The sequence below is a fragment of the Erythrolamprus reginae genome, chromosome 1, assembly GCF_031021105.1.
Source record: "Erythrolamprus reginae isolate rEryReg1 chromosome 1, rEryReg1.hap1, whole genome shotgun sequence".
Classification (NCBI taxonomy): domain Eukaryota; kingdom Metazoa; phylum Chordata; class Lepidosauria; order Squamata; family Dipsadidae; genus Erythrolamprus; species Erythrolamprus reginae.
Window position 1 is genome coordinate 399,450,960 of NC_091950.1, and position 16,171 is coordinate 399,467,130.

At 44.9% G+C, this 16,171-nt stretch overlaps 1 protein-coding gene across 1 annotated transcript in view; it reads left to right on the top strand.

The window, feature by feature from the left end:
- The window catches only part of TMEM132E (transmembrane protein 132E), a 454,008-nt gene extending 439,592 nt beyond the window's left edge, over positions 1–14,416 (top strand). The window contains exons 10-12 of the mRNA XM_070730351.1: positions 64–343; positions 6,145–6,336; positions 12,805–14,416. Coding sequence (XP_070586452.1) covers positions 64–343; positions 6,145–6,336; positions 12,805–13,839 — 1,507 coding nt within the window. The 3' untranslated portion in view covers positions 13,840–14,416. The remainder of the gene's footprint in view (positions 1–63; positions 344–6,144; positions 6,337–12,804) is intronic.
- The last annotated feature ends 1,755 nt before the right edge of the window (positions 14,417–16,171 follow it).

Here is a 16,171-nt window from a genome sequence, read left to right on the forward strand (position 1 = left end):
ATTTAAATGAAGTTGCCAACCAAAATCCTTTGTCCCATGTTAAAGTCCTTCAACTTCTCACAGGTCCATACGGGAGAGTGACGATGAGGAGGAGGAGGAAGAACGGAGGCAAAGCAGGGGCTGCACCCTTCAATACCAGCATTCTACCCTGCAAGTGTTCACCCAGTTCCACACCACCTCCGCGGAGGGCACAGACCAGGTGGTCACCATGCTGGGGCCTGAGTGGATGGTGGAGGTCACAGACCTGGTCAGCGACTTCATGAAGGTTGACAACCCACGTGTGGCACACTTGGTCAATAGCAAAACACTAGCTGGCAGAGAGCCGGGAGCTACCTTGTTCAAGGTAAAAGCTTATCAAGTGCTGAACTAAAAAATAAATTGTAATAGTCGTATGGGGAGGGGAAGGAAGGAAATAGAGAAAGAGAGAGAGAGGAAAGAAAGAAAGAAAGAAAGAAAGAAAGATAAAAACATAGAAGATTGACGGCAGAAAAAGGCCTCATGGTCCATCTAGTCTGCCCTTACACTATTTCGTGTATTTTATCTTAGGATGGATATATGTTTATCCCAGGCATGTTTAAATTCAGTTACTGTGGATTTACCAACCACTTCTGCTGGAAGTTTGTTCCAAGCATCTACTACTGCAAGGAAGGAAGGAAGGAGGGAAGGAAGGAAGGAAATTAATATAATTCCTCAGATGCACAAAATCCCAGTAAATGCCTTCGGATTTTCATTAAATGATCCACAAATTGTCCTCAGACCGAGCAAGCTGTCTCTTGTAATGGCAAAAGTGAAGGAAGGATAACTTTGCAGATATACAGATATACTCTTTGCATGTTATTGTCTCACACATTTGGAGGCAAAGAAAGTGGATGTCCTGTTTTCAAAATATTTTCCCACCCAACATATCCTACGTCTTTATTTTCTAGAGCAGTGGTTCTCAACCTGGGGGTCGGGACCCCTTTGGGGGTCGAACGACCGTTTCACAGGGGTCGCCTAATGGAAAAGACAAATTTTCCATGGTGTTAGGAACTAAAGCTTCTGTTCTGGCACCTTGGGACACATTTTTACAATCCAACCAATCAGGTGTTTACAGTGGGGGTGTCCCTCTGACCTTCCAGCCAATCAGCTTGAAGTTCTGTTGGGAGAATTGGTGCTAGACTTATGGTTGGGGGTTACCACAACATGAAGGACTTCATTAAGGGGTCGCGGCTTTAGAAAAGTTGAGAACTACTGTTCTAGAGCAAGAGTTGCAATAACATTTCCCCACTCAGTACCTTTTATTTATTTTTTAAAGGGAATCTTCAGCAGAGTCCGTTCAAGGAGTTAGCAAGCAGTGAGCATGAATTTGGGAGTAGGAATGACATCTTGCATAATCTCTGTAACTTCAATTAATTCCAGCCTTTGACACTGTATTGCTTTCCTAAGCAAAAATCCCAGGCTGCCATCTTCAAATGTGCCTCCCGCTGAGAAAATTCCCTTTGAAGAACTTTCTGTCTGTCTGTGTCAGTGATGGTTAACCTTTTCGACACCGAGTGCAGTACCCATGCACGCAGTGGCCAGATGCTCTTGCAGGTTCCTGTTCTGTCTGGGTCACTCCAGAGGCTATGATCAACCCAAAAAGATAAGCCAGACACACCGGTTGAATCCAAACACAGTTTTATAATGATAAAGAGAAAAGAAGCCAACAGAAAATGTCCTTACAGATCAGGAAAACACTGGAACTCCAAATAGATACACAAAGGCAATTGTTCATACAGGAACACAGGATTCTTAATGCCAGACAAGGCTGTTGAGCTAACAAACACACACACCTCCCACCAGTCTTCAAGGCTGCTGGGCCACGAGCCAGGAACAAAAACGCTGAGAGAAAAGGCAGATAACTCCAACTCCCCTTTGATAACACTCCACGCTGCCGAAAGGGTTTGCATGCCTTATAAACCCTTCCCTGCTAATGAGGACCACACCTCATTCAGCGCTGATAATATCTGCGCAGTTGATTCCTCCTTTGATCTCTGCGTCTCTGTCGCATACTGATGATAGCTTGTGCTTCGTCATCCAGAGACTCCAAGGAATCCAGAGAATCCAAGCTACTTGCTTGAGAGAGACCTTCCCCAGGGCTCTCGGGCCTTGCATCACCTTCACTGTCGTGACTGCTGTCTGACTGCCAAGAACTCTCCTCTCCGCTCTCAGCCTCCCCCGGGCATGGAGCCAGCAGAGACGCAGCTGGTCTTTGAACTGGCTCAGGCTGAACCACAACAGTTCCGGTATGTGTGTGCACAATGGACAGTGGTCCAGCACTTATGCACACCAGTCGGCTGCTCTCTTCTGGGTTCTGGCTAGTATTGGGTTGGAGCATGGACGGTCTGCTAGGAAAATGGAGATGCATGAAAATGGAGATCTCTGATGGGTGCACGCATGCGCCAGCATGAGATTCAGCTTCTGTGCATGCACAGGAAGTAAAATCTCATGCGAGGATGCTTCTGCGCATTTGCAGAAGCAAAGAAATCGCCGAAAATCAGCAAAATCTCACGTGCAAGTGTGTCCTCACACGAGATTTTGTTTCCTGCACATGCATAGAAGATGAATCTTGCACCGGTGCGTGCATGCACGCCGGCCATGCGCACATCCATGCCAGTCACCAGGAGAACCGGCGATGGGGAACCCTTCACTGGTTCTGGCGCTTTGACGAAGGCCAGCTGGCATGAACATGACGGAACCTAGAAGAGCAATAGGCAATGGCACATGTTAGAATGTCTAGGTCAGTGTTTCCCAACCTTGGCAACTTGAAGATATTTGGACTTCAACTCCCAGAATTCCCCAGCCAGCGAATGCTGGCTGGGGAATTCTGGGAGTTGAAGTCCAAATATCTTCAAGTTGCCAAGGTTGGGAAACACTGGTCTAGGCAATATAATAAGCCTTCAACAAACTTTAAGTAGAGTTAATGTAGCAATGAAGGTTAGTCAGTCAATGAATTAGATTTAGTACAAAATAGAACAATATTATTATATACAGATAGGCAAATACAATAGTAGCTACACAGAACAATCCCATACACCTATACTCCTAATAATGGTTTACAAACTAGGTTATTGCACACAGCAAAGTATACACACAGCAAATATAAATATCTCTAGTACAAACTCCCCCAAGAGGAACACCGTTGGCTCTCTCTTATGACCAACCAGCACATGTCTCTTAAAGGTATAGTCTTAAACTTACATTGTTAGTCTATGTAATAATAATAATAATAATAATAATAATAATAATAATAATAATAATAATAATAATTAAAAATAAATAAATAAATAATAAACGACTCTGGCATAAGCCAGTGAAAGTGGTCCCAGTGGTACTTGGCATGCTGGACGCAGTACCAAAGAATCTCAGTGGACATTTGAAAACCATTGGAATTGACAAAATCTCCATCTGTCAATTGCAAAAGGCCGCTTTACTGGGATTGGCAAACATAATTCGCCGCTACATCACGCAGTCCTAGGTGCTTGGGAAGCGCCCGACTGGTGATGAAATACGAAATCCAGCATAGTGATCTCGTTTGCCGTGTTGTACTGACATGATAATAATAATAATAATAATAATAATAATAATAATAATAACAACAACAACAACAACAACAATTTATTAGATTTGTATGCCACTCCTCTCTGCAGACTCGGGGCGGCTCACAACAATGTATTGCAACACCCAACATATTTACATAGAGTATACAGTATACACGCGTGCCATAGGTTCGCCATCATGGCTCTATTTGAAGGACCGATCACGAATGGGTGATGATGAGCTGTGGACTGGCTCTATTATTATGAGAAGCCCAATTCTTCGGAGAGGGGCGGCATACAAATCTAAATAATAAAATAAATAAATAAATAATAAATTCCAGAGGGAGAAATGGAAAAGGTGGCTATAGATCTCAGGAGGCACTTTTGAAATCCAGAATCTTACAAAACCTGAGAAGACATTCTATCACAGGTATTTCTTTTCCAGTAATGTATTCCTTGCTTCTTCTTCTTCTTTTTTAATGAAAATATATTCCTCATGTGAGATAACCCATATTCAGTGCAGGAAAAAGATGATACGAATAAGTTATGAGAGCGATATTAAACATGTATGCATGTTTTGTGGTGCAGTATATACGAAGCCTTGCTTATCATTGAGCAAAGCAAGGTATATTTTATTCCCTTCATACTCTTTTTTTTTTAATGAAAGTTTTCTTTATTCTTTTGTTTATTCTTTCTTGACCAAGTGTGATTGGACACACAAGGAATTTGTCTTGGTGCATATGCTCTCAGTGTACATAAAAGAAAGTATACATTTGTTAAGAATCATGATTGTCATAGAACTCAAATAAGCAATGGAGAAACTGTTGGGTATTTTGATTATTATTACTATTATTATTTGTATTAGCAGAGTTCAGCTGGCTTAATTTGCAGCGGATTTAGCATGGCAAGAAATAACACGTGGTTCAGAATCCCATTTGTTAGCAATGAATGACCACTCCTTCATAAAGATGAAAAATACAGTCTTTACTTACAATTATGTTGATTCATGCAATTGCAAATTGCAGGCAGATAAGTTTATATTCCAGTCCATATTAATAACTTCTGGACGGTCCCATGTGTGAGGATGGCTTTGGATTTCATCTCACACATGTGTCCTCAGCCGAGGACAATGGAGGTGGACAAGGAAGGGTCATCAAGGCGAAAAGAGTTCAGAAGAGGGGTGGAGCATCTACTCTGCAGAGGTGTATAAAGTCTGCAGAGTACCTGCCCCGTTTGGTCATCAAAAGGTGACACATTGGTCAGTTAATTGCGACCTGACCATAGAGATGTGTTTACAAGACAGTGCAAGCATGTAGTAGAGTGGTTTAAACCCAACAGAAACAATATTAATAAAAATCTTAAGGATGCAAGCAACAAGTTACAGCCATACAGTCCTAAGTGGGAGGATTCTAAGATTTTGATTCTAAGAAGATCAGCATATGCTTGTCTTTTACTTGCCGAGCCTAAAAATGTCAGGATCTGGGCTAGGATAAGGGGTTTCTTTTAAGAGAGATATTTCAGGGCCTATTTCATCTTGATAGTTCTCTATTATTATTTAAAGACTTTTCTTGGAAAAAAAGAAAAGTCAACTAAAAAAAATGGCAAAATTGGAGCAGCTTTTTAAAAAGAAGAGATTCGGTAGAGGCAGCTATCTATCTATTTATTTATTTATTTATTTATTTATTTATTGGATTTGTATGCCGCCCCTCTCCGTGGACTCGGGGCGGCTAACAACAGTGATAAAACAACATGTGACAATCCAATAGTAAAACAATTAAAAACCCTTATTATAAAACCAAACATATATACAAAACATACCATGCATAAATTGTAAAGGCCTAAGGGGGAAAGAATCTCAATTCCCCCATACCTGATGGCAGAGGTGGGTTTTAAGAAGCTTACGAAAGGCGAGGAGGGTGGGGGCAATTCTAATCTCTGGGGGGAGTTGGTTCCAGAGGGCCGGGGCCGCCACAGAGAAGGCTCTTCCCCTGGGTCCCGCCAAACGACATTGTTTAGTTGACGGGACCCAGAGAAGGCCCACTCTGTGGGACCTAACTGGTCACTGGGATTCGTGCAGCAGAAGGCGGTCCCTGAGATAATCTGGTCCGGTGCCATCCCAAGAGCCTTGGTGGCGCTGTGGTTAGAGTGCAGTAGTGCAAGCTACTTCTGCAGTTCACCAGCCGCCAGCAGTTTGGCAGATCAAATCTCAATAGGCTCAAGATTGACTCAGCCTTCCATCCTTCCGAGGTAGGTAAAATGAGGACCCAGATTGTTGGGGGCAATATGCTTACTCTCTGTAAACTGCTTAGAGAGGGTTGTAGATCACCAGATGCTAAATGCTAAGGTCTGTGGGCTCCATTTGCCCTTCAGCACTATTGTTTGCAGTCTCCATTCCACAATTCACGCTACCAACATTTTACATTATATTAGGGGGAAAATACTCAGTTTGAACGATCGTCCATTTAATCCAGAAATGTGCTCTTCTTATGCTTTTAGTAGGGTTCTTTTCACATATTCAAACATCTGATTCTCTGAATCCTCAGTCATAGTTCTTTATCAATAAGGGCATCTCTGTCTTTTTCTACAGGTAGTTTCTCCACTTATGGAAGCTGTCCTTGGTGAGACACCAGTGACTGTGGTTGATGAGAAGGTTACCATTGTGGAACTGAAAGCTCAGGTGGTCTCAAACCTCTCCCTTTCCCTTCATGCCAGTCCTGGAAATAGCCATACCATTGTGGCCAAGACAACAGCCCAGCAGACTCTCAATTTTTCCAAGCAGGTAACGTTGACCACTCTTAGGAAAATACTATCACCCAAGGTTCAAGGGAATGGATTGGTCCTGTTCTCACAGATGTCCAAAGGCCAATACAGTGGTACCTAATGATACGAACTTAATTGGTTCCAGGAGGAGGTTCGTAAGGTGAAAAGTTTGTAAGACGAAACAGTGTTTCCCATAGGAATCAATGGAAAAGCAAATAATGCATGCAAATCCTTCAGGAAAATCCCAAACTTTAGAACGGAGGCGAACAGAGGGCAGGGAGGAGCAGCTAAAGGGGGCGGGTGGAAGAAGCAATGCTAGGCTAAGGGGTGAGTGGGAAGGAAGAAAGGCAAGGGCGGCGCCCCTCCCTTTTCTTTCTTCAAAAGACACCCTTTCAGTGCCTGCAAGCACGCTGTTCTTCTAGTTTTTTAAATGCACTCTTTCCCCCTCCAAGCCGCCCCTCCCTTTTCTTTCTTCAAAAGACACTCTTTCAATGCCTGCAAGCACGCTGTTCTCCAAGTTTTTTAAATGCAAAGTATTTCCCCCTCCAAGCCGCCCCTCCCTTTTCTTTCTTCAAAAGACTCTCTTTCAGTGCCTGCAAGCACACTGTTCTCCTAGTTTTTTAAATGCACTCTTTCCCCCTCCAAGCCGCCCTTCCCTTTTCTTTCTTCAAAAGACTCTCTTTCAGTACCTGCAAGCACACTGTTCTCCTAGTTTTTTAAATGCACTCTTTCCCCCTCCAAGCCGCCCCTCCCTTTTCTTTCTTCAAAAGACTCTCTTTCAGTACCTGCAAGCACACTGTTCTCCTAGTTTTTTAAATGCACTCTTTCCCCCTCCAAGCCGCCCCTCCCTTTTCCTTCTTCAAAAAAGGGAAAAAAGAAACCCCTTCATCCCAGCAGCAGTGGCTTGGGTTCGTAAGGTGAAAATAGTTCGGAAGAAGAGGCAAAAAAATCTTAAACACCGGGTTCGTATCTTGAAAAGTTCGTTAGAAGAGGCGTTCGTAAGATGAGGTACCACTGTAGTTCTCTTTAAACTGCAGAGAGGCCCATGGGATGAGAGGTTGCTTCACTTGAGAATATTCTCTGTAGACCGAGAACAAGGATGCCACAGGAAAGATGGAACTTGGTCTGAACAAATTGCTTCTCAAAAATGTTCCTAATAGGAGACTGAATTTTTTTGTGCAATGATGGGGAAGGAGAAAGTCTAGTTCAACCTTTTTTTTCTCCAGGTGCCAAAAGTATGGGTGTGCACTCTATTGTGCATGCACAAGTGCCCAAACCCAAAGTTCAATGCCAGGGGAGGGCAAAAATGGCCTTCCTACTCCCCGGAGACCATCTGGAGGCCAGAAATGGCCCATTTCCCAGGTTCTGGTGGGCCCAGTACAGAGATGGGCTGCTGCTGAAATGTGGGGGAGCCGTTACAGTAAGAAAAAGGCCCTGTTCCGGCAACTGGCGACATTCTGGTAAAAATTGCCGGGTTTTTGCTTCTGCGCATGAGCAGAAGCAAAGCGATTTTCACCAAAATCTTGCTTGCACGAGGATGCTCACATGAGATTTCCAAATCTCACTGCAGCGCCTAGAGTGGCAGAGCCCCAGATAGCAGCAATAGCGGTGCCGCCGAGCTCGGGCCGCCTGGCCTGCTCCCCACACCACATGCCATCTTCTTCTATTTATTTATTTGTTTGTTTGTTTGTTTGTTTATTTATTTATTTATTTATTGTTAGAGTTGGAAGGGACCATGTGGGTCATCAAGTCCAACCCCCTGCCTAAGCAGGAACCCTATAGCATCCCAGCCAAATGGCAGTCCAATTTCCTCTTAAAAATCTCCAGAGAATTGGAGTTCACAACGTCCGCTGGTAGGTTGTTCCACTGGTTGATCGTTCTGACCGTCAGGAAGTTCTTCCTTATTTCCAGGTTGAATCTCTCCTTGGTCAGCTTCCAGCCGTTGTTCCTCATCCGGCCCTCCGGTGCCCTGGAGAATAAAGTGATCCCTTCCTCTCTGTGGCAACCCCTCGCATACCTGTAGACTGCTATCATGTCCGCTCTGGCCCTCCTTTTCTCTAGGCTATCCATGCCCAGTTCCCGCAGTCTCTCTTCGTAAGTCTTGGTTTCTAGACCCCTGATCATTTTGGTGGCTCTTTTCTGCACCTTCTCCAGAGTTTCTTGGTGCAGTGAGGCCCTTCATTGGCCCAGTAGGCCCGTTTTTCACCCTCCCAAAGCTCCAGAGGTTTCCCTGGAGCCTGGGGAGGGTGATAATGCCCTCCCCCAACTCCCAGAGGCCCTCCAGAAGCCGTAAACGCCCTCCCAGAGCCTCCCTGTGAGCAGTATGCCAGCATGCACACTGGAGCTGAGCTAGGACAACGGCTCCTGTGCCAGCAGACATGGCGTGCCATAGACTCACCATCACTGCTCTAGTTCATTGGAGAGATGGCGAATCTTTAAAAGGTTCAGAGAAATATGTGCTAAGGGAGTTTTTGGGGGGGCATTTCAGTGGGTTTTTTTTAAATCACTGAAAGGTGCAGCACAATTATTCTCACAACGTATTATTATATCACTGGGTTTGTTGCTCAATAAGGTGAGCAAACTCAGTTAAAGATCTGGCAGCTGAAATTTTTACAAGACTTCTGTAGCCTCGTAAATGTTTATGTGATAGTTTGCTACAGTACAGCACATATGGTCTACATATTCCAAATGATTCCAAGCAGTTTACAGAGTTTAAGTTGTACGAAAAGAAAACATAAAGCCATTTGCAAAGTATTTGATGCAACCAATAAAAATGAAATAAAATCGAAACCACCGAAGAAGAATACCACATCCAGGCTCCCTCCCTAGCAAGGGTAACATGAATAGCCATGTAGGTTCAAAAGCCCTACAAAATTCAGGTTATCCTTGATTTACAACCATATCAGGAAAGACTTAATGAACTCAATCTGTATAGTCTGGAGGACAGAAGGAAAAGGGGGGAGATGATCGAAACGTTTAAATATGTTAAAGGGTTAAATAAGGTCCAGGAGGGAAGTGTTTTTAATAGGAAAGTGAACACAAGAACAAGGGGACACAATCTGAAGTTAGTTGGGGGAAAGATCAAAAGCAACATGATAAAATATTATTTTACTGAAAGAGAAGTAGATCCTTGGAACAAACTTCCAGCAGAAGTGGTAGATAAATCCACAGTAACTGAATTTAAACATGCCTGGGATAAACATATATCCATTCTATGATAAAATACAGAAAATAGTATAAGGGCAGACTAGATGGACCGTGAGGTCTTTTTCTGCCGTCAGTCTTCTATGTTTCTATTTATTTAATGACTGTTTGAAGTTACAACAGCACTGAAAAAAGTGACATGATCAGTCGTCGCCAGGGGTGAAATTCAATTTTTTTGCCTACTGTTTCTGTGGGCGTAGCTTGGTTGGCGTGGCAGGGGAAGGATATTGCGAAATCCCCATTCCCATCCCACCCCAGGGGAAGGATACCGGAAAATCTCCATTCCCAGCTGTAAGGAAAAAACCCAGAAGATAAAATACAGGAAATAGTTTAAGGACATACTAGATTCAATTCAATTCAATTTATTAGATTTGTATTGAAGACTCAGGGCGGCTCACAACCAGTGTTCCCTCTAATTTTTTTGGGGGGTGGGCGGAAAAGTATAGTGTCTGAGCGGTAGTCCCTTCGGGACTGGGCGGCACAGAAATAATAAATAAATAAACAAACAAACAAATAAAAAATCCACCGTTTTGCCTCAGAGAATTTCAAAATAAAATACTGTACTGTATGTCTATAACAGTGAGCTCATAATAGGGCAACTCTACAAATATCAAAATGCCACTTAAATAGTTGAGCTAGTTTCAAACTAGATTTTGATTTTCTTTCTCTCTTCCTTACTCCCATTCTTTTTCTTTCTCTTTTCCTTCCTCTCTTTTTTTCTATCTGTTTCTCTCTCTTCCTCTCTCTCTCCTTCCCTCTCACTCTTTCCCTCTCGGCTTCTGGGCAGGTTTGGAAAACTCTGAGTTGATGATGATTTTTAAGTGAGCGATTGCTCACTGCTCAGCTTAGAGGGAACTATGCTCACAACAGTAATAAAAACAGTATAACAATGGAACAAATCTAATCATAAAATATATAAAAACCTGAACAATTAAAAACCATACAGCACATACACATCAAACATGAAATATAATAAGCCTGGGGGAGATGTCTTAGTTCCCCCATGCCTGGCGATATAGGTGGGTCTTGAGTAACTTGGGAAAGACAAGGAGGGTGGGGGCCGTACTAATCTCCGGGGGAAGTTGATTCCAGAGGGCCGGGGCCGCCACAGAGAAGGCTCTTCCCCTGGGGTCCGCCAAACAACATTGTTTGGTCGATGGGAACTGGAGAAGGCCAACTCTGTGGGACCTTATCGGCCGCTGGGATTCATGCGGTAGAAGGCGGTTCCGGAGGTATTCTGGTCCAATGCCATGTAGGGTTTTAAAGGTCATTACCAACACTTTGAATTGTGACCGGAAACTGATTGGCAGCCAGTGCAGGCCACGGAGTGTTGGAGAATCGTGGGTGAATCTAGGAAGCCCCACGATAGCTCTCGCGGCCGTATTTTGCACAATCTGAAGTTTCCGATGGACCATGAGGTCTTTTTCTGCCATCAATCTTCTATGTGTCTAGGTTTCTATTCCCATATTGTGGTGGTTCCTTAATGATTCAACACTTTCATTAAACATGCTTCTCCTTTTTTGGGGTGTATCTCCCTCAACTACTTGGAACTTCCCAGAGTTCATTCATCCTTGATATTCATACCTTTATTGGTCCTACCACATAATTTCTACAACTAGGCTACCCTTGAAAAGTGTTCGGATCGTGCAGAATGCACCTGCGAGAGCAATCATGGGCTTCCCCAGGTGTGCCCAGGTCACCCCAACACTCCACAGTTTGCATTGGTTGCCGATCAATTTCCGGTCACAATTCAAAGTGTTGGTTATGACCTATAAAGCCCTTCATGGCATCGGACCAGAATATCTCTGGGAACGCCTTCTGCCGCACGAATCCCAGCGACCAGTTAGGTCCCACAGAGTTGACCTTCTCCGGGTCCCGTCGACTAAACAATGTCACCTGGCGGGTCCCAGGGGCAGAGCCTTCTCTGTGGCGGCCCCAACTCTCTGGAACCAGCTCCCCCCGGAAATTAGAACTGCCACCACCCTCCTTGCCTTCCGTAAACTCCTTAAAATTCACCTCTGCCGTCAGGCATGGGGGAATTGAGGCATCCCCCCCTCTCCCCCGGGCCTATACAATTTATGTATGGGGTATCTGTGTGTATGTCTGGTTTAATAATGGGGTTTTTTAATGGTTTTTAAATTTGTTAGATTTGTTGTGAATTCTCGTATTGTATGCTGTGAGCCGCCCCGAGTCTACGGAGAGGGGCAGCATACATATCTAATTAATTAATTAACTAACTAACTAATTAATTAATAAACAAACAAACAAAAATAAAATAATAAAATAAAATAAAATAAATAACTCCTGTTCATTCTTTCTAAAGGTCAATTGCACATGGGCCTGTGATACATTCCCATATTTATAGAGCAGCAAGATCTTCTCCTTTTATAAGAACAGGGCTCTTGTCTTTTACAGAAACAGTTGTCTTCCTTGATCAGCAATATTGGCAAAGAAACTTTTCTGAAATTGTGTTTTACAACTGTTCTTTTATTCCAGCATGCTCTGTAGTTCCTGAGGTAGGAGAGTTCTTAAATAAAGACTTTTTTAAAACCAGAAAATCATTTTCTATTGAACGGAATGAGGAGGCATATCAAAAGCCTCGGTGGTGCAGTGGTTAGAGTGCAGTACTGCAAGCTACTTCTGCTGATCACCGGCTGCCAGAGTTTGGCAGATCGAATCTCAGTAAGCTCAAGGTTGGCTCAGCCTCCCATCCTTCCAAGGTTGGTAAAATGAGGACCCAGATTGTTGGGGGGGAAATGCTTACTCTCTGTAAAACTGCTTAGAGAGGGCTGCAAAAACACTGTGGAGTGATATATAAATCTAAATGCTATAGCTATTTTGAACTTGGCTTTCCAAAACTAGGAGATTCTATTCTCCAGAGGTCCCGTATGGCTTTTGAGGTCTCTTAGGAAAAGGGGTGTTCAACGTTGGCAACTTTTAAGACTTATGGACTTCAACTCCCAAAGTTCCTCAATTGGGGAACTCTGGGAGCTGAAGTTCACACATCTTAGTTTGCCACGATTGGAGACCTCTGTCCTAGGAGATCCCAAAATACATTTATTTATTTATTAAATTTACATGCCGCCTAACTTGCACGGGACTCTGGGCTGCTTACAGTGAAAATCAACATTAAAAACAGTTTTAAAAAACAATTTAAAACTCGATTAATAAAATCATACATCTCTTTTGTGGCCGAATCCAGAAGATAAACCACCCGATTCTTGTTCAAATGTTCATGAATGGTTCCAAACAGTTTTGTCTTTTTTATTTCTTTTTCAAATAGGAAGCTTTGCTCAGTCTCTGGGTATCGTACAGCGATGGCACAATTGCTCCACTCTCTTTGTATGACCCAAAGGATTACACGCTGGTGGTGACCAGCCAGGACAAGTCAGTGGTATCGGTGGCGCCCGAGCGGACCTTCCCGCTAGTAAGAGCTGAAGGGGAAGGATCTGGTGATCTGATCAAAGCTGATCTGCTGATCTGCGAGAGCTGCCAGAAGACCAAACGCAAGAGTGTGCTGGCCACCGCACTGGCCAACGTCCGTGTCCATTTCAGCTCTGAGGAGGAGCCTACTTATGACTATGAGCCTGTCCAAACGCCTAGTAGACCCGGACGGGAGAAGAGTGTTCCTCGCACCACGCCACGGGTGGACGTAGAGTGGCCTCTGGTGCCAAGCCAGGAGAGTTGGGCGCCCAGCGTCATCCTGCCAACGGAGGACTTCCCAACCATCCCCACCGGCTACGTCCAAGTCTCTCGAGGACTCACAGACCTGGAAATAGGCATGTACGCCCTGCTCGGCGTCTTCTGTTTAGCCATTCTGGTGTTCCTTATTAATTGCATTGTCTTCGTACTCAAGTACCGGCACAAACGGATCCCGCCAGAAGGACAAACCAACATGGACCACTCCCACCACTGGGTCTTCTTGGGGAACGGACAACCCTTGCGGGCCCAGAACGATCTTTCTCCCCAGCCTGAGAACCCAGGCAACCCGCTGGAGAACGTACAGACCTGCTGCCACGGTGACCACCACAGCAGCGGCTCCTCGCAAACCAGTGTGCAGAGTCAGGTTCACGGGAGGGGGGACGGCTCCTCGGGGGGCTCCACCAGGGACCAGAGCGAAGACCCGCTCAATTCTCCCACTTCCAAGCGCAAGCGGGTCAAATTTACTACCTTTGCCACCATGCCCTCCGAGGAACTGGCCTACAACTCTATCCCTATAGCGGACGAAGAGGACTTGGAGTGGGTCTGTCAAGACATAGCTTTGCAGGAGCCCGAGGAGCTGCACAACTACATCCACAGGATCAAGGAGATTGCATAATGGGACGGACCCAACCCTTACCCAAGCCAAGGAGAGAGAGATTCGTGGGGATGCTCTCTCTGGGCTTGACGTGGCTAGGTCGCATTGCCCTCCTGGGCTCTTCTCTAGCTCTTCCACACAGTGGACCAGCCCACCTGCCACGACCAGGAATGGCTTTACAGGAAAACCAGACACCTTGTAGAATGGGATGAAATCTTTCCTTTCGTTTTCTTTCTTTTGGAGGGAGAGCTCTTACGAAAGGCGGCTTGGGGTCACTCTGTATAGTTGAAGGAGACTTGGCCAGAGCAGGCTGGGTGCCATTAACTCCATTAAAGTGGGGTTGGGGGGAAACTGACTGGCCCAGTCTAGCAGGCCAAGAGAAGGGAGTGTCCGAGCCGTTGTTGGTTAATGAGCCAGTGTGTGCAATCGGTCTTTGCCACCTGGTGGGTTGCTTGGGGGAATGTTACTCCTTGCCTTGCCAACATCCACTGCTGCCTTTGCTGCCCGTCTCTCTCTCTCTCTGAAAGGCGATGCAATCCTTTGGTCTCTCGGCTTTTTTTTTTTCCTTGCACAATAAATGTTGACTCTTTAAAATAAATAATATTCAGGGATTCTGCTCGGCACGGAGGGAGCCAAATGGAACACTCCTCGGGTTGGTGGGATGGGAGAAACCTCAGATCATATTGCCACCCGACCCCCCACAAGGTAGCTTGGAGGTCACTGTTGCTATCTGGGGAGGGGGATGCTGAGAAAAAGGACTGCCCCCCCTGCTACTCCAAACACCATCTTCCTCTTCTAATGCCTGTACTGCTTCCTCCTTAGTTCCAGCCTCTTTTCCCCCCAAAAAAAATTGTGTATTAACTCATCCTCTAACTCCAAGCAAGTGAAAGTAGAAATTAATCATCCTGGAAGAAGCCATCTAATTTCCAAAGAGGGATCAAGTTCCTAACCTACCTGGTTTTTACATGCGGGATATTTGGTCTTGAAGATCTTCCTGGTTGGTTTCTCCATCGGTTGACCGCCATGTTGGGAGCATTTTTCCTTCTCATTGAGGAAATGCATTTTTTCCTATAGAAGAGGGAAGAGGGAGGCATAGCAGTATTGGGTTCCTTACCAATACATGCCACTCTGCGCACTGGTAGCGAAAACTGATGCGCGTGCAGCTCCAGACAGCGAGAGGACGCATGCGTGAGATTCCAGTGATTTTTGTGTTTCCATGCGCAGAAGCAAAATCTCGCCGGGACACATGCGCCCACCCGCTAGTCGCCTCGAACGTCACGCGCATCACACCGGTAGCGGCTGTGAGTAGGAACCCCCACCTAAGGTGTAGCTACTAGTCTCACTCTGAGCACTTCCCGAACCCTCCTCTCTTCCCTTTCTCACTGTCTCAGCTTCTTTGATGCCCAGGAACATGACAAAACAAAGCTCTTCCCAGGATACAACAAGGCATAGATTGCATGGAAGGGTCAGGATTTAAATTAGAAAAGGGCACGCAAGATGGGGGTCAGGCCTGTTGATGACACACTGACCAGCAGCTGCTATATACAGGGGGATGGACTTTACGTTTTTATTTAAAAGAGAGAGATCAGTCCTATCTGACTGCAGGATTTTAATTTTTCCCAAAGTCTCTCCCTGGCTCCTCCTTATTCTGTCTACTTATTCTTCACTTTGGGAAGGAGAGTTGACACTTGCCAGTGAAAATACTGGATTTGATCCTCAGAAGGATCACAAGCTCCTTGACAATCAACCCGGTGGGCGGCCTCTGAGCAAAGTTGAAGCATCTCTTGACACGGCTGTTTCTCAAGAGTCCTGGGAAATTTTCTGATATTGGAATGGAAGGTGGGGAGAAAAGGCACATACAAGCAGAGGTCAGTGGAACAAGTAAGTATAAGATGATCCATTGAAGGCAAAACACTCTGCGTCAATTTTTCATATACACAGCTGGAGCCTGAACTGTCATGTTAACTAACCAGGAAAATGATCCTGGGGTCATAAAAGATACCTCGGTGAAGAGGCTGATGTATATGACTGTTGTGGGAATGACAAGCTCCAACAAGGAAAAATAAAGAAGGCATTAAAAACATTCAACATTGTATCACACTTATATAAATCTAGGGTATGTATGGTTCTGGTCGCCATATTTAAAAACGAAGGTAATATGAGCTGGAACTACAGAAGTGGACAATCAAAGTGATTGGGGAGTTATTTATTTATTGTTAGAGTTGAAAGGGACCATGAAGGCCATCAAGTCCAACCCCCTGCCCAAGCAGGAACCCTATAGCACACCAGTCAAGTGGCAGTTCAATCTTCTCTTAAAAATGTCCAGAGTGTTGGAGTTCACAACGTCCGCTGG